This window comes from Panthera uncia, assembly GCF_023721935.1.
Source record: "Panthera uncia isolate 11264 chromosome C1 unlocalized genomic scaffold, Puncia_PCG_1.0 HiC_scaffold_3, whole genome shotgun sequence".
Classification (NCBI taxonomy): Eukaryota; Metazoa; Chordata; class Mammalia; order Carnivora; family Felidae; genus Panthera; species Panthera uncia.
The window spans coordinates 36,057,006-36,075,512 of record NW_026057584.1 but is presented as its reverse complement, the minus strand read 5'-3'; the positions used below and the strand labels follow the sequence as shown (position 1 = coordinate 36,075,512).

The window sequence follows — 18,507 nt, the reverse complement described above, 5'->3', positions numbered from 1 at the left end:
GAAGTAAATACCCAGTGTATTCCTCAGACCAGCAGTTCTCAAAGGTCACCTGCAGTCAAATTCTGGGCTGTGATAGAGTTTTCGCTGTTCCCCCAGAGAAAGAAGAAAAAGAAGACCGAGACATATACATTTCAGTGCAAATTGGTTAACTTTCCTTATACTTTATTCTCAGATTATGCCTCTCCAAATTTGATAGGGGTTAAAATTCTTTCCTCTGATATAATGTTGGTACAGCAGCATTGACCAGAATGTTGGTCATTTTATATTTAATATTGTTTGTTGAATATTTCATTTGCCAATATGAACTTGACAGCTCTCTATTGGTCCCTACATCTTGGGGCATTGGGTCATTACTGGTCCACAAAGTCCTAATGTCTGGTGATGCCACCATGGACTGTCTTCCCAAAATAGCATTTTCCAAAGTAGCAGATAGTTGAGAGGCATACTTGATGAAGGCTTGACATAAGTCTTCCTGTTCTATGCTGATGCTGAAAATCGCAGAGTTTTCCCACTTCCCAATGCAATAGGCCTCCTCACTGGCACCAGAACTGGGCCTCAAGACCACCTGCAGCAACTTTGATTACATGCAAGTATTTTGACCCATAATTGGTTGAAACCCCATTGTTCCATTGTTTGAGTCTGGAGGCTTTCAAAGCAGTGTCTTTGATCTAGAGAAAGTTCTCTTATTTTTTGATGATCCTTCTGATGTTCAAGTACCCAAACTCAATGTTTGCCCACTATGGAATTATTTATAAAATGTGTTCCCAGATACTCTAATGAGCTGGCCTACAATTGGGAAATATTTAGTAATATCCAACTGAATACAGAAAAAGGAAGAAGACTGATCGATGGATGTGATTTTACCCTTGACCAAGTTCACACTCAGTCATATTTTACAGTAATAAAATATCAGGACTGAATATAATTTGAAGCCACTCCTGGTTTCCACTAATAAAAGCAAACATCAGCACCTTGGGGGACACTGACCTTCCCATCCACAGTAGAATAAGTAAGTTGTTCCTCCTTGGGTTTTAGTATTTTGAGGTTTACATGTTACCTACCCACTGACATTTTTCTTGAAGGCAAAAACCATGACTTCCATAAACATTCCCACATTTTACAAAATTGACCACTATACCAGGCACCATCCTTGGTAATATTAATACAAAGATATTGAAACTCATCATTTACAGGAAGACACTATGCTTTAGATGCTTTAACTTTGATTCTCATACACAAAAATACTGCAAAGTATTATTTTCCTCTTTTTATTGATGTGAAAACTGAGATTCAGATTAAATAATAGCCCAAAGTCATAGAAAGCTAAGAAGTGGAGTAGTCGGGATTCACAACAGATCTTTCTGATTTCAAACCAAACACCATGTTGTTTGAATAAGACACAGTATTCTTTCCTCAAAGAGCTCATAGTCTAGCAGTCCCATTTGGCATGCTTTTCAGCCTGGAGTACTTCTGACTATGTCTCCTACATTTGGCGAAGTTCCCACCTATGAATCTATAGTTCCCCAAGATAGAAGACAGACATTCACATTCCCAATCCTCCCTGCACGTGACTTAGACGCCTTCAATCAGTTACACCTGCATGACACTTTGATTTGGAAGGGAGCACAATAACAAAAAGCGTGCCATGTGGATTCCATTCTGTCAAGGGAAATGGTAGAGTCATCCAGCCTTCAGAGGCAGGAGGCACAGAGCCTCCACAGGTAGCATCCATGCTCAGGATCAGGGGACCAAATCTTAACATCTGTGTCCCATGGGGAAGCAGTGTGTTCTCCACTAGAGAAGTCTGGAACATTGACTCTAACTTCTAACCCTGATTTTCTGACTCTCCCTGGAATTCTCTGAGCACTGTTAAGGTCTTCTAGTAAATTCCTTTTTCTGCTTAAGTAGCTTGAATTATTTCTGTTGTTGTCAACTAAAGATCCTAACTTTGTTCCCCTGACAGTGACTTCAATATAATAGACATTTCATAAATTTCGTTTGTTGGTTGATGAATAGGAAGAATAAATTAATGGAAAATAAGCTTTCAAGGCCCTTTACCATCATGGTTACCTTCTGTCTTCTGAATATACATCCATTTACCAATATTTTTTTTTTCCAAAACACATTATCTAGAACTGAGATAATGTTGTAATGTGGCCTGATTAGTTTGAAGAGGGTAGGATGATCACTTCCCTTGATCTAAGCTGTATTCATATGGTTTGAATGACATCAGCTTCCTGGATAGTCACATCACATGATTAATACAAGAAACCTAAGAACTTACGGGATTTTGCTCCACCATGACCTCAAATATGTGAGGTGATTACTAGGAGAGCAAATGCAGTCTTGGATGGCACCAATGAGAGCTCAGGGACAGAAGGGCTGAGCAAAGGTGGAATGGGCTGATTCCCAAAGGCCTTAGCTCCTAACCAGGGAGGGACAATGCTGCGTGGCCTCAGGCCAACGAGGCCTCCAACGTGAGAAGGGATTTCTGTTTGAATAAGAGGATGTGCTAGACAGCAAAATCTGTGCTACAGTGATTCTATCTTCCAAGAAAGCAGAGAATCACAGACCCAAATGAAGTACCCGGATGTGGGCTTACAAATGTCAGCCTTAGAGCTTCCTGAGGTGTCAAGTACCCTGGTAATGCATTAAAGAAATATTCAGAAAGTGGCGCCTGGGTGGCTCAGTCGGTTAAGCATCTGACTTCAGCTCAGGTCACGATCTCACAGTCCGTGAGTTCGAGCCCCGCATCGGGCTCTGGGCTGATGGCTCGGAGCCTGGAGCCTGCTTCCGATTCTGTGTCTCCCTCTCTCTCTGCCCCTCCCCCGTTCATGCTCTGTCTCTGTCTCAAAAATAAATAAAACGTTAAACAAAAAAATTAAAAAAAAAAAATATTCAGACGAAGTTTATCTCTATAGAGTAATTTAAATCCTTAATCCCCGCTTAAGTTCAAAATTGAAAAATCCAACTAGATAAAAACTATGAAATGTACCCCACTTAAACATTTATTGGTTAAAAAAAAAAACAGGCTCTGTGTCCTCCTGGTATTTTCATTGGAGTGAAACAACTGACAAAAACATGGAAAATAAGTAAATTATAGATTATGTTACAAGCTATGAAAAAAGTAAGTATGATAAGATAAAAGGGACCCAGAAGCAGAGGTGGGGGCGGTTTGCAATTTTATTATTCTTTTTTTATTTCTTTAAAAAAATTTTTTAATGTTTATTTATTTTTGAGAGCACAAGAGAGAGACAGAGTGCAAATGGGGAAAGAACAGAGAAAAAGAGGGATTCACAGAATCAGAAGCAGACTCCAGGTTCTGAGCTGTCAGCACGGAGCCCGATGCGGGGCTTGAACACATGAACCGTGAGATCATGACCTGAGCCGAAGTCGGACACTTAGCTTAACTGACTGAGCCACCCAGGCACCCCATTATTTTTTTAATTTTATTAAAAAATTAATTAATTAATTAATTAATTTATTTATTTATTTTGAAAGAAAGTGTGTGCACAAATGGGGGAGGAGCAGAGAGAGAAACTTTAGCAGGCTCCACCCTTAACATGGACCCAACACAGGGCTCAGACCCACGACCCTGGGATCATGGCCTGAGCCGAAATCAAGAGTCAGACACTTAACCACCCAGGCGCCCCATAATTTGAAATAAGGGAGTCGGAGTACTCCTCACTGAACAGGTGACTCGTGAGCAGACAGCCGGGAATGGAGGAGCGAGACATGGCTATCCAGGGGAGGAGCTCTCAGCTTTAGCAGAGAAGTGGAAAAGCGAGGGAGAGAGTCAGCCTGCATATTTCAGGCAGCGAGGAGGTTCATGTGACTGGAGCCCGAAGCAGGGGGAGAGCGGAAGGGAAGGAGGTCAGGGAGGGTCAGATCAGGTAAGAGGATGATGGCTCCAACCAAGCTTGGAGCAGTACCGAAGCTGAAAGGTTGTAAGATTGTGAATATACTTTGAAGGCAGACCCTCCCAGGAAATTTGCTGCCAGATTGAATGTCGGGTGTTAAAGAAACAGGATAAAGAAGAATTCCAAAGTTTTGATCTGAGCAACAGGAAGCTTGCAGCTGCCATCAGCTGGGTGGGGCACATTTGGGAAGAGAAGGAGGTCATTTTGAGCTGTGTGAAGTGTGCCATCCAAGTGGCGGTGCTGAGTGGGCAATAGAACCTAACAATTTGGAGATCTGGAAAAGGTCTAGGCTGCAGAGACACACTGGGTATTGTCGGCATACGGGTACCCTAAGTATCAAGACGGTGAATGAGGAAAGAGTGTAGATCCAGGAAAAGGAGGACCAGAAAGGAACCCCGCAGTACCCTGGCCATTGAGGCACTGGACAGAAAAGAGAGAATCAGCCAAACACACTGAAACAAGCAGGAAAGTAGCAGGAGGAAAACCAGAGCTGGGTGCCGTCCGTACTTCGACATCTGTCTAATTCTGAAGGTTTCAGAAGGCTACTGACGCATCACATTCAGTTTCTCCTTAAGAAAGAAAACCATATTCCAGCTCTTGACAGAAAGGAGAGGGGAAGGGAGGCGGAAAGGGAAGAGGCTCCAATAAATGAGAATGGAGGGAGAAATGAGAGACAAAGCTGTCGCACAGTAGCCTTTAGGCACAAAAGCTTGAGATGGGGTAACAAGGACTTTTGAAAATATCAGAGTGGATCCCACTTTCGAACTCATCTGAATTGGCTTTAACAAGTCCTTTATAGCATTTTATAGTATCCTGCTTCTCTCTTTCTCTCTTAGAAGAGTGGAGGAAAGAAAGGAAGAAGTTGTTGTAGATGCTTCTACCTATTTAATAATAACAATTCTGAGATACACGAATGATCAGCTCCATTCCCCACAGAGGAAACTGTGGGTCTGAAAAATAAGCTGCAAAACCGGTGACAATAGGTACTAGGACAGTTCACTGCCCCCTCACAATCAACTGGAGACAGGATAAATTATAAAGAATTTTCCCCTTACGTCTTTCTTAAGCTGAGGGAGGGTCCCTGGGACTGCTCATTCCAAAGCTGTCACTGAGCCTCTCAGAATTCCTTTAGTCTCTGCTGTTTTATGTTAAAATAGGATTATGCCTGTTAATGGATAGTGAATAAATTATAGTTCCCTCTTTAATTAATCATTGCTCTGAACTATTTATTACAGTGTTAATGGGATATTTTTGTAATTATTTCTCGATATGTGAAGGTAACACTTTAAGCCTTTCAAAGTGTTACCGAAGAAGCTGCTTCTAGATTCTTCTGGGGCAGTTTTAGTAGCAGAGCATGGTGGGTTTTTTGTTGTTGTTGTTTTGTTTTTTTAATAGAGCTTTCTTTCAGAACAAAATTCCATCAGAAATGTCATTCTCAGATAAGATTATGAAAAAGTGTGTAAAGAGAAGTGAAAAGGCCATGTCATATAAAGTATGTTGGCCAACAAATTGGTGTTCAGTTCATCCTGGCTTTCTAGGACATTCTAAGACATGCAGTGAGAGGTGGTGTGAGATGAGGGAGAAAATGCAAGCTGTGGAAGCAGGCAAACCTGGCCTTCGATCCCGGCACTGTTGTTTCCTGACAGCGCTGAATCGGCAGCATTCGAAGTCAACATCCCTTTACTGCACATTTCAGTCTTCATTTCTGTCTCTGACTCAAGAGGCCAGTCCTGGGGACATGCTCCTCCAGAGAAGACACCGTCACACCTATCGCCACAGGGCCTGTGTCACCTCCAGCTGCCCACCCCTGTCCTCTGCGTGGGCAAATGCAAAGAAAGACTTCCTACGTTCCTGCTGAGCAAGCACGGGACCGCAACCACAGTGAACCGCAAGTTCTGGGACAGTCCTGTGACGGTGAGATACCCTGGGAATTCTGTGAACACACAGAAATTATTTGTAACCACACTGGCAGAGCAGATGCGGCAGATCAAGAAGGGTTTCCTGGAAGAAATGATGCTTGCTTGGGTTCATCCTTCAACTTGGCCAGGGAAAGAGCTCAGGGTGGTGAGGAGGAAGACCTGCAAGGTACAGCGAGTAACAGCAGAGCAAATGGGCCGTTTCACTTACCTTCCTGCTATCTATTGTGTCCAACAACTTCCCTCACACCCTCTGCAGCAAGAGGCTGTTAGCTGCCTACCCCGATATCCATCTCTCCTTCCTTTTCTGTGGCATTAATAGAACAGCTAGAAAGATTTACTAGTCTCCCTTGCATTCAGGTGTAGGGCTTGAAGAAGTCTCCACAACAGAAAGGCGGTACGCCATTCTTTACTCCTCCTTCCATCTTGGTGTCTGGAAGGTGGGTGTGATGGTGAGAGCTCTAGCAATCATTTTGGACCACAAGAAAGAAGAAACATGGGAACACCAGGAAAAGTGAAGTTGGCAGTGTGTGAGTCCCTGACAACTTCATGAAGCCAGCTTACTTCAGCAATTTCTTTCTTGTAAGAAACAGGTAAACTTTTACCTTGTCTGTATCAATATTTGTCATTTTTTTCTGTTACATGCAGCCGTTCCTAAGTGATCCACCTTTCAGGACCATTCCAGCTCACACACAGTTATCATTTTCTTTTCCAAATTCACAGCACAGGTTTGTACTGCTCACTCAACAAATACATCTCTGAATAGTCAACTACCGTATGACTATTTTACTTATATTAAACCTTTCCAACAAGTTATAAGCTTCATGAGGGGAGAACATCAAGTCACATATTTTCTCTTGTCACCTCAGTTCCTAGAAAATTATCTGGCATAGAATACATGTTCAATAAATATTTACTCTCTGATTATGCCATCATGGCCCTGTAGAAAAAAAAAAAAAACGCAGGGACTTTGAAGTCTTGGTTCAAACCTTTACAGAAAGGGGAGGAACAGTGTAAAGGAAAATACCTCCTCTAAGAAAAATTTTAAAAAGACAAAACTCAACCCATGAAGTGATGGCTCTGAGGTGCTATAATACGACGACGCTTTAAGTCAAGAAACCTCTTACTCTTTCTTGGGAACAGAAGTTACTCTCACAGAGCCCGCCTTCTAGCAGAAACCAATCCATGTGTGGGCAGAGCCTCTTTCTCTGGAGTTTGTCACCTATGATGAAGTTTGACCCCTAAAAACACAACCTCATGCACACAGAAGCTACTTGTGCCTCAAGTCACATCCTCTCACACGTGCTTTCAAGTCTGTATCCCAAATGCAGAAATCACTCCCATTTGCATAAGTAATGTGTTTTGCTTTGTATTGAGCCTCTAATTTTTCTTTACGAACCTTCAGAACTCTGTGCTTTGGGTCTGTCTGCTTTTTTGCAAATATCCAGCATCTGTCCGTAAAACCTATCTACATGACCTGTGAGCTGTTAAGTATCATGGAATAAAAAAGTATTATGGCAAATGAAACTAAGGAAGAAAGGAAAGAAAAATTACATCTGTATGTTAACCAAATGCAAAACACGCAGACACACACACACACACACACACAGAAAAGACAATTTACAATATCAAAAGAAAACAAAATCACTTTTTAATTGACTTTCTCTTTGCCAGTTCTGAAGTTAAGCACTTGCTCCTTCCTTATTAACTTTAGTCTTTTGAGCAATATTTTCCATTGTAAGCACTTTCTAAAAAATCATTTTCACACATTTCTCAGATACATCAATCCTTCCGGCATTCCTCTCTGCGCACATTATGGTACCCCAGCTCTAAATATAAAAGACTTTTATTATGTCCATTAACCATGGACATATGTGCTCCAAAAGTTTCCTGACACGCAGTCATTTGTGGGTTTTTAATTATAAACAGAAAATATTCACTAGAAAAATAAAGAAGCAAGCCCATAAATATATCTCTATACACTGGAGTTTTGTTTGTATACGGCAAAACGTTTGGATACACGGCTTTCCCCCTGGCCAGCTTCAGAATGCGAGCACACATACGTTTATAAACACACAGACATGTACGTAAATTCACATGTACAACTAAATCCATGCATCGTACAGGACTCAAACATCTGCAGTTACGGGTACTGCTGCCTTATTTCTAAACTAAGGGAGCGAATTTTTCTTACACTCACCAGGTCTCACTCCACACGAAAGTTTAAGTGGGAAAGAAGGCAATGCCCAGTAAAATACTTGACAAACGAAGTCATATTTATTGAATGCGTTTTATTTTAACAACCAAAAAATTCTAACAGCCTAACAATGCACATAAGTTAAAAATTAATTATCACTTAGTGATAACAAAGATAGTTGATTTACATGGAAAAAAGAACATTTACAATATGTTAATCCTTATTCACATTGTTGATACCGCAATAAAACACAATTTGTTTTTTCATTTCACAAAAAAAAAAAAAAAAAAAAAGGCGGGAAATTGTGCTTTGTCAAGAGGCACTACAAGAGAAAGTTTCTTCTTCCAAATAGATATTATATGACAGATATTGAATAAATAGACATATATGCATTGTAATTCGCAAAGATCTGGCAAGACCACAGGCTAAAATGCCCACAGATTCACTTAGAATCACTGCAAACTTGGCAGTGAAATTAAAAAATAAAAGGCAAGACTTAGCATTGAAAAATACCTAACAAATTTTTGGTTGAAGTGTAAAAGATACCAAATGCGGATGCCATCGATAGATGAACCACCTTGTAAGAGCTTGGCAACATCAGTTTCCATTACATGTACAGAGTGACCTTCAGCAACAGTGTAAGAAGACAATTTGGAAAGAGTAACTCGGAGATCAGGAAGCAGCAAGCGTGGACTTTCGGATTAAAGCTGCAGCATACTACGGCAGCAGAAGGATGGGCCCGGGGCTTAACTGCAAACAACCATCCTTTTGCAAAGGTATGTGACGCTCGTGTCAAGATAATTTTTTCAACATCGTTATTTGAAAAAGTACAGGAAAATGTCCCTTTAAAGACTCCAGAGGTTACTGAGCAGCTAGAATTAGCTTGTATTGCAACATGTCTTCTCCCTGTATATTGTAAGTTCTGAGTTAATATCTACACATAGAGGTTTTGTTTTTTTTTTAACTCCTACCTTTTATACCTTTCAAATATATAAATAGTATTAACAGTTATATTACAATGTCTGTGTAGTAAACAGAAAATAACTTTCAAAGTGATATTGCATGAGGTCTTTGACAAGGTTGCATGAGAGCAGAACTCCAAAAAAATCCAACCGTGTGGGACTGTCTGGCGGCCAAGGTGAAGCACGGGTTAGGTTTGCAAGGCCAGTCCTGCAGGTGAGGTCACCTCTTGCAATTACTCTAAGTACAAGTGGGAAGAAATGCTACTGGTGCTTCTGACAGGAAGCTACAGGAGGTTTGGAGAGCTATAGTAGGTTGCAGCTTTAATGCTCATTCCACTAAACAGCCAGTCGGCATTAGTTCTGCTTTACGTAAGGTAATTGCTATGTCGGTAACTGAGAAAATGTTTCCGTTTACGATGAGTAGGTGATTCCACCGAAATCGCTTCGCTTACTCTATTGCCTGGAGCTGCACAATGATTCAAAGAAAGGTTCTTATTAGGGCTGCCATACCAGGGAAGGGATGAGGCATGTGAGAGCAGGGACTCTAGAAGTTTGGTCAGGTGGATGGAATGTGGACGAAGAAGAGGAAGCCCAAAGTGAAACAGAAATAGGAAACATCTTTTGGGAGATGGAAGGATGGAGGTTTATTTGAGAGGGAACCCCTTTAACTGGGCGGCAACTTCTTTTCTAACTTAACATTACATTGAACTATTTTCTATTAAAAAAAAAAAGGAGAAAAAAGAAAAAGAGAAAACAGCAACAACAAACAACTTTTAAATGAGCAGGCTTATTCATTTTAAGATCTGAAGCCACGAACAGGTAAATAAGTTTCACAATAAAATGTGGCTCATACTATGAATTCCATACGTCCAACGTCAAAACGTCATTTTATCAAGACAAGTTTTCTCTGTACTGAATTTCAGTTTTATTCATTTGGAATTCCACAGAAATGCATCTGTTCACTACAGTAATGACAAGTTGAATAACGGAACACGTCGAGTCATTTTAAGTGCGCATTGTGTCTTAAGAGCAATTTGACTTGTATCATTTTAAGGTGCCCTGATTTTTTTTTCCACTTTCCTTTCTTCTTTCTTTTTGGCAGTGTTGATTTATTTTGTTTAAATACATACCTCAAAAATTACCCATCAAGCTGCCAGATAGGAAGCCATAGAATTAAAAAAAAAAAAAAAAATCAGGGACAAACACAGAAAATAAATAGGAATTCAAAAATAGTCACCCCACCCTGAGAGCAGGCCGCAGTTTATCAAAAAGCCAAAGCGACTCACTGTGAAGTGGTTTTTTTTTAATACATAAACAAGTCTCTTCTTTAAGAACTCATTTCACAGTCTATTCTTTCAGATTGTAAAGTTCTCTGTCCCATGCAATTTAATATATATATGTAAATATATAGATATATACATATACATATACACACACACTTGTAGCTTCCTTCATTTGTTTCGTAGGTCTTTTCGTCCTGGAACTTGCCTGATGTCTCTTCCGTAAGTGCAAGGATAAAGAAGGCAGAGTTTCCTGTGATTATAATTACTATGATCCAGTCAATTGTAAAAGTGTAACACTTTAGTGTCTTTGCCAAGGCGATGTCTGATTCGGGAATACTGAACTTATTCAGTCTATAGGTGTATCCTGTGCAACAAAAAATGTCAAAAAAGGTAAGAAAAACAAAACAGACAAAAATAAAATAAAATAAAGCAAAAAAAAAAGTTTTTAAAGAAATTAAAACAGAAAATCCTTGGACCGATGTATTGCTTTGCCTGGTAGGAGTTCACATTATCTCTGGTCGATTTCAGCAGGCGCGGCCTTGCTCTTTTCAGCATTTTCCTCCTCGGCCTCTACTTTGTACATCTCCTCAGAGCCTTCCTCACTGTCGTTCTCCTCGGACTCTGTCAGCAGCTCCTCGTCCTTATACTCAGCCACGTCCACCGCGGAGCCCAGGTGTTCCTTGAGCTTCCCATGATGCTTCACATGATACCGCTGGTTCTGGAAGAACTTGATGATGGTGTGTTTGGGGAGATCCAGCTGAGCAGAAAGCGTGTGGATAGCTTCCTGATCAGGGTACAGGCCCACATCATGAATAAAGCTTTGGAGGATCCCCAGGGCTTCCAGGGAGATCTTTGTGCGAGACCGGGGCTTTTTGGCACAACTGTCTTCAGTCGGAGGAGGTGGGGGTGGAGCTTCTTCTCTGGGAGGGGAACTCTCCTTGGCTGGCTGAGACTGCTGTCTATGAAGGACCTGATAATTAAAATTAAAAAATATATATATATTAACATTTGACGCAGGATTTTACCTTTCAAAAGCCATCATTCCTCTGAAATTGTGTTGTCTATCTACCTTTGGAGTCACGTAGTCATTTGGAAATTCAGGTCTTTTGGAAACATAAAAGAATTTCTGGTGATTTAGAGTCTCATTTACAAAACAAGAGGTTAAAAATAGTTTGCTAACGTGTATATTCTGAGGCGCAAAGAAGTTGAGTCATTTATTGCCCAAGGTCATTTGCTTTCAAACAATCTGGCTCCAGAGCCTTCCCGGCTGTTAACCAGCATGATAGGCCACCTCTCTAAAGCCTAAAGGCAAAGCAGTTGGACTCCGTGAGAAGTACTGGCTCTCCCATCAGACCTCATGGATTCAAGTCCAGACTCTTTCGCTTAGTTGGATATCCCTGTATAAGAGAATAACCTCTTTAAGCCTCAATTTCATTACCTATAAAAGAAGGGTAGGACACTGACTTCCTAGGGATGTTGTAAGAATTAAATAACAAAACGGATGTAAAGAATAGTGCTTACCTTAAATCAGAGGTTGACAAACTTTTTCAGTAAAGGGCCAGAGAGTAAATACTGTAGACTTTATAGGGCCTTACAGTCTCTGTTGCAATGACTCAACTCTATCTTTGTAGTGTGAAAGCAGCCATAAGTAATATACAAGCAAATTAGCATGGCTGTGTTCCAATAAAACTTTATTTACAAAAACAGGTGGCAGATCAGATTTGGCCATGGGCTACAGTCTGTCCACATCAAGCTCAGGGCAAACATTCAATAAATGATAGCAATTATTACCATCAGCCTCATGATTACTCAAGAGTATAACAGAGGAATAGTTGACATTTTGGCCAGAAAAATCAATACTTCGTAAAATTAGAAAGAACTTGTGTTTATTTTCTTTTAGCCCTGATATTGACCCTTAAACATTAATTTTTTTAATAACATTTTTTTTAAATATAAAAATGTCCAAATTAATTTAAAGATACAACATTTTTCTTAAATTAAGAATTTTAAATGACTTTTATACTCTCATAGATGGGCCTTCTTAATATCACTTTATAAACTATTAAAATTCTGTTTGCACACACTCCCTATTTTGTTTTTTTAATTCTTAACGTTAAGGTTTTCTAGTTGTTGTAATTAATTTAAATTTCTCCTTTATATCTACATATCTCCCACTCATTTAAAAACAAAAAACAAAGGGATGGCTGGGTGGCTCAGTCAGGTTAGCCTCTGACTTAGGCTCAGGTCAGGATCTCAGGGCTCTTGAGTTAAAGGCTCCCGTCAGGCTCTGTGCTGACAGCCTGCAGCCAGGAGCCTGCTTTGGATTCTGTGTCTCCCTCTCTCTTTGCCCCTCCCCCCAATCACACTCTGTCTCTTTCTCAAAAATAAACACACACATACACACACACACACACACACACACACACATAAAATAAAAACAAAAAACTCTAATGTTTAAATAAATTTCTAGCCCCCAGATAGAGATGCTCTTGCCTGTGATGCCATATCAGCCGACTGAACTTCCCAGTTCCCGTAAATGCTCCACTTGACCAGAAGCACAGTACACGGTACAGTGGGCCAATCCCCAAACCCAATACTCTATATTTATTTTCTTGTTCTTTGACCTTTCTAAATAAAGTCAGATATGCAACCCCAGACAATCACGCTCTGTTTGTATTGCCACTTCTAATGATCTGTATAAGCTGATCTTGCCCGAATGCCTCAGGAAGAGTGTTCCGCTGTTTGTGAGGCACCGTACTCCCCCAACCCGTGGATTGTTTTCCTTGCATAAAGGACACCAAACTCGTTATTAAATCATTTTAGTTTTGCCATTTGACACTAGTTAGGCAAGCTTATTCTTGATCTTCAACATCATCTTTCTGCATGACATAATTTCCCATTTTAATATTAACTTAATGAACTTCAATCTGACCGAAGAAAGAAAGCTATGCAGAGGAGACTGTCCCAACGACTTGCTCCTGCTGCCATCATAGGCCCATGTGAGATGGGCTCCTTGGACAGGGGAGAGGATCACTGGATCCTGGACAGGAGCCTAGCCACTGCTCGGACATTATAACATCAGCAACAATATTATAGAATTAAAAGGCTACTGTGATAGTCCCCACTAAAAAGCATTATGTCAACTCCAAAGACAAAGACCACATTTCCTATACTCGGATCAGTGCCTAACTTTCTGGGTCCTCCCAAAGCCTTTACGGAGAGTGAGTTCCCATTTTAAAACACACACATTTCTCTTTTACTATTCTCTCATATTTTATGCAGTCTCTTTCAATGTTAAAGCAACAAATTAAACATTTTCCAGAATTCAGGGGGAAATCAATCCGATCAGCACACAAGGACACATGTCTGGTGACATTAAAGAATCAGTGGTACCACCATCCCCAGCACCCCTCCTACGACCACCACACACTCCTCATATGACCCATTCTCTTCTTCTCGGGCTAAGAAATATCAATAGCAAAGCAAGAGTTTAAGGGAAAAAATGTCTGCCATCTATTTCAGTCTCAGAGACCACCTGATGAAAAAAATAACTTCTTACCAATGTGACAATGTCAGCCTTTTATATGGAATTTAATAAATATCAGGACCCATGAAGTTGTTACCTAAGTAAGGTAACAACAAGCAGAAGAGGATGAAACTTTTCAAATAATAATTAGTAATCATGTAACAATCAAGATAATAATCAAAAGGATAATCAAAAGGAAATAAGAATATCCATCATAATAAGCTGACGGCTGGTGGCAGAAAGAAATCTAAAATACAGGACCATAAAACAGTGGCACTAAAGGTCCATATAATGTTGGCCAATTAAAATGAATGTTCTTGGCATTTTCTTTACTACTTTCAACTAAGAGTAAACTCATGTGGTCTGCTGTGGTAAGCTGGCATCAGCAAAAACATGAGAGCTCTGTTACTTCAACATCCTAATTATAGCCGGAAGGGAACGTAGAGCCGTGCTGTGGGCCTGTTCATGGCACTTTGATGGCAGAAGATATTCGCTCTGAGGTCATAATCTGGGCCGCCCGGCCATTGTCATAAATGAACCACTATGTCAACAGGTGAGGATTTTGGGGGTTTTGGTGAGAAAGAGAAAGATAGACACTGAAATTATATATGAAATATGTACTCAAAGAACATACATATACTCAAGCACGAGTACCCCCTATTAGAGCAATTGTGTTAATTGGAAAACAAAAGAGAATTAAAATGCCCCATTTTCTAAATTATGCTTGCCTTCTGTAGTAAAAGTCAGCATAATGGTTCCATTTAGTTAAATAATTAGATTGGTTCTTTAGGGGTTTTCCATTTTGCACTGGTTAGATTTAAAGAGATTTTCCAAAACTATACTTTGAAGTTACTATAATCTTTCTGCATGATAGGGTTTGTTCTTCTCCTGGGTCCAACCCACAGGCCTGCTTCACCTTCCCTTTCCCGGACTCTAGCAGTCCTAACGCACACATGTAGGGAAGCCACACATGAAATAGCGGAACAAGAATAGCTACCGCTTACTGAATGTTACTATGTGCCAGGCGGTTCTAAGAACTTTACACAGATCAGTTTATTCAATGCTCACAGTTCCTCCTGAGGGTGCTATTTGGATCAAGAATAACCTGGAAACATGCAGCATCTCAGGAAAACCCTTTATATTGGAAATTATACACATAGGGAGCTGTCAGCGTGAGAAAGCATGTGTCCAAGGGACAGTGGCAATGCCACTTTGGATCCTGTCTCTCTTTCTCTCTACCCCTCCACTGCTCACTCTCTCTCTCTCAAAAATAAAATAAAAATACAAAATTAAATTCTTTTTTTAAAAAGAAATGATATATAAAGAGAAATGTTTTATTTCAGGTCAGACAATATTCTATAATGAATTGGGTGGCATGACAATATTTACATGAAGATTAAGTGACATTTCTAGCATCTTGAAGCACAAAAGGAGAGAGCAGTCAAAATAGAGAATGACAAAGTGAGAAGTTTTCAAGTGAAACTGTCTCACAAGTTACCAAAAGGGCCTGAGTGAAGTTTTTCAGTCACACTGCCCCTTTTCTTTGGCTGTAATTCTCTGTCAACCACAGTATGTGTAAGACCTGAGACAAAGATACTCCAGGTTGTGTCCTAACTATCTTCATTTCCCCCAAATGTTCTAATTACTCCAAGCAGAAAGTTGTTTGTCTCTAGACAATTTTTAGAAAGAAAGAAAAAAAAAAAACAGAAAAAAAAAAAAAACCTGCATAGATTTCTGCACTAACCAATTGCAAGGGCTTATTATTATGACAATTAAGGAATTTTTTTTAACACTCATTCATTTTTGAGAGAGACAGAAAGAGAGAGCTTGAATGGGGGAAGGGCAGAGAGAGGGAGACAGAATCTGAAGCGGGGTCCAGGCTCTGAGCTGTCAGCACAGAGCCCGACGCAGGGCTTGAACTCACAGACTGCGAGATCATGACCTGAGCCAAAGTTGGACGATCAACCCACTGAGCCACCCATGTGCCCCAACAATCAAGGAATTAATGTCATGCAGTGCTTCCTTCCAGTGGTGTTAAGTACTCTAGACAAAAATAGAGTAGAGCCTAATGCTTATAAGACAGTCTTTCTGAGACAAGGAGATCAATACAATCCTCTCTTAAAAACCTCCCATCTAAACAGCAGGGGTAGGAACTTTTCTTCATTTTCTTATATTTTTTCACCATTTTATTTATTTTAGAGAGAGAGAGCATGAGTGGGGGTGAGGGGCAGAGAGTGAAAATTTTAAGCAGACTCCATGCCCAGGGCAGAGCCTGGCATGGGGCTTGATCCCACAACCCTGAGATTATGACCTGAGCTGAAATCAAGAGTCAGCTGCTCAACCGACTGAGCTACCCAGGCATCCCATTCATTTTCTTACATCTCAAGTAAGTAATGTCAACACTTCTAGCTTCTTTTTCGTAGGATAGGTTTCTGAATTTCCGTTTAACTGAATTTTAGTTTTTCTGTTTGAAGTTCTCAGCGATGCTCAAAATTCCTTGTTGGTTAACTAGATGAATCAACTCTGGTTCCTGTTTCAACCAAGTACCCTTAGTAACTTGAGTGTGAGGCCAGGCCACTGATTCCTGCTTGATGGACATAGAAGTTGTCCTGATCCTCAGCTCATTTGACAATTCAGGCATCTATTTCTGGCTGATGATTTTTTTTTTTTAAACCACAAAATTTATAATTACTTTAACCAAGATGGAGAATGCCCTGCCAATTGAATAGAGATCTTTGTTCTTTTCTTTTTATTTATTTTTAACGTTTATTTATTTTTGGGACAGAGAGAGACAGAGCATGAACGGGGGAAGGGCAGAGAGAGAGGGAGACACAGAACTGGAAGCAGGCTCCAGGCTCTGAGCCATCAGCCCAGAGCCTGACGTGGGGCTCGAACTCACGGACCGCAAGATCATGACCTGAGCTGAAGTCGGACACTTAACCGACTGAGCCACCCAGGTGCCCCAGATCTATGTTCTTTTCTAACGAGTTCTTCACACAACCACATTATTGTTTCCTGGGACTTTTCTTTAAGTTAGGGTTAATGGAGTATCTTCCCAGTATTTATATATATATTAAAAAAAAAACAAAAACAAAAAACAAAAAACTGCCCAAGTCCACAAACTTTCCAGTCTTATCCTTTTTCCTCTTTTACAAAATGGGTCCAGTAGTTGATTGTTTCTATTTGTAACATCCACCATCTCTCTTCATGTGATCTTCCTAAATAACGGAATACATCCTTCTGTAGAGACAGCCGTCCACCCCTTTACTCTTGACCTTTGCAAACTGAAGCCTTACCATTCATTCTAGCTCTATTTCGGTTTAGATTTTTCTCCGTCACAACTGAACTGAAATCAGTCTAGTCAAGAATTCATTTCTGATAATTTCTCCAAAGGGTTTTAGGTCACAGTTTCTCTTGTGGATTATTCAATATGACAATTAGTGTTCATAGCACTGAAGTGTCTAAGTGGTTGCAATAATAATGGTGGTGGTAGTGACAGGAGTAGCAGTAGTAGAACTCATATAAAGTGCATGAACCAAACACTGGCCTAAATGCTATCAATGTTAAGTTTACTTATTTTCCAATAATCCTGCAGGTAGGTATTTCACCCCATTTTATAAGAAAACTGGAGTTCAGCAAGTATAGCTAATTTGCATGAGGCCACATAGCTTGTGAGTGGCAGAACTGATATTCTAAAACAGATCCATCTGATTTTAAATCCCATGCCCTTAAACATTGTGCTCTCCTGCCTTCTACTGAACAAAGTCTCTAGACTTTGAGACGACAGAACAGAAGTAAAATATCAGGAAGTAATAAATTCTATGGGCAAAAAATTAAGTAATGCATAAAGAGGAGAACTGGGGAGAGGAAAAGTCATTTTTGATATGGTGACTCAAGGAAGCCTCCTTAAAGACGCAGCATGTGAGCAGAGGTCTGAAGGAAGTGAGGAACAAGCCATGCAGAAGAACGTTCCAGGCAAAGGCAACAGCAAGCAAAAGGCCAGTAGGGAGGAATACACTCGATGTGTCTGAAGAATGTCAAGGAAGGCAGCATGTTAGAGCTATACCACCTCGTACAGCAGCCAGTAGCCACATGTGCCTATTTACATTTCATTAATTAATTAAAACTAAAACCAGAACAAAATAAGACTCAGTTCCTCAGTCACATTAGCCACATTTCACGTGCTTGATTACTGCATTGTGTAATACCATATTGGACATTTCCATCATCACAGAAAGTAGTACTGAAAAGCCCTATGCTAGAGAGAAATGACAACTGTCAGGTGGCCAGGGCCAAAGCACGTAAGGCTCTGCATTCTACCCTCAAGATGACGGGATGCCCTCACAATGAAATGCAATCATAATCTGATTTAGCCAGAAATATAGTAGAGCTTGAAACTGCCACTATTACTAGAGAAAAGAGAAATGTTCATATAGTCACATACTAAGTAAGAAAACCTCAGCTTGTAATATATTTCTGCACTTTCAACAGACTATCACAAATAGCAACACTATCATAAAACAACTAGAAGGATGCATTGGTACTTCTGTCTTCAAGAAAATAGTTAATTGACATTTGCCTGATGGCTGCCTTCCTCAGGCACCTTCTTCAGAGGTGCTTATCATGTCTAAAAGGAATTATGTTGAAGACAATCCACCCTGGGTTAAAAGAGTAAAAAAAAAAAAAAAAAAAAAAAAAAAAAA

The 18,507-nt window shown here is 40.2% G+C and overlaps 1 protein-coding gene across 1 annotated transcript in view; it reads right to left on the bottom strand.

The window, feature by feature from the left end:
* Nucleotides 1-8,037: 8,037 nt before the first annotated feature.
* Nucleotides 8,038-18,507, bottom strand: part of SATB2 (SATB homeobox 2) — a 187,958-nt gene continuing 177,488 nt past the window's right edge. Inside the window, exon 11 of the mRNA XM_049615202.1 lies at nucleotides 8,038-11,248. Coding sequence (XP_049471159.1) covers nucleotides 10,787-11,248 — 462 coding nt within the window. The 3' untranslated portion in view covers nucleotides 8,038-10,786. The remainder of the gene's footprint in view (nucleotides 11,249-18,507) is intronic.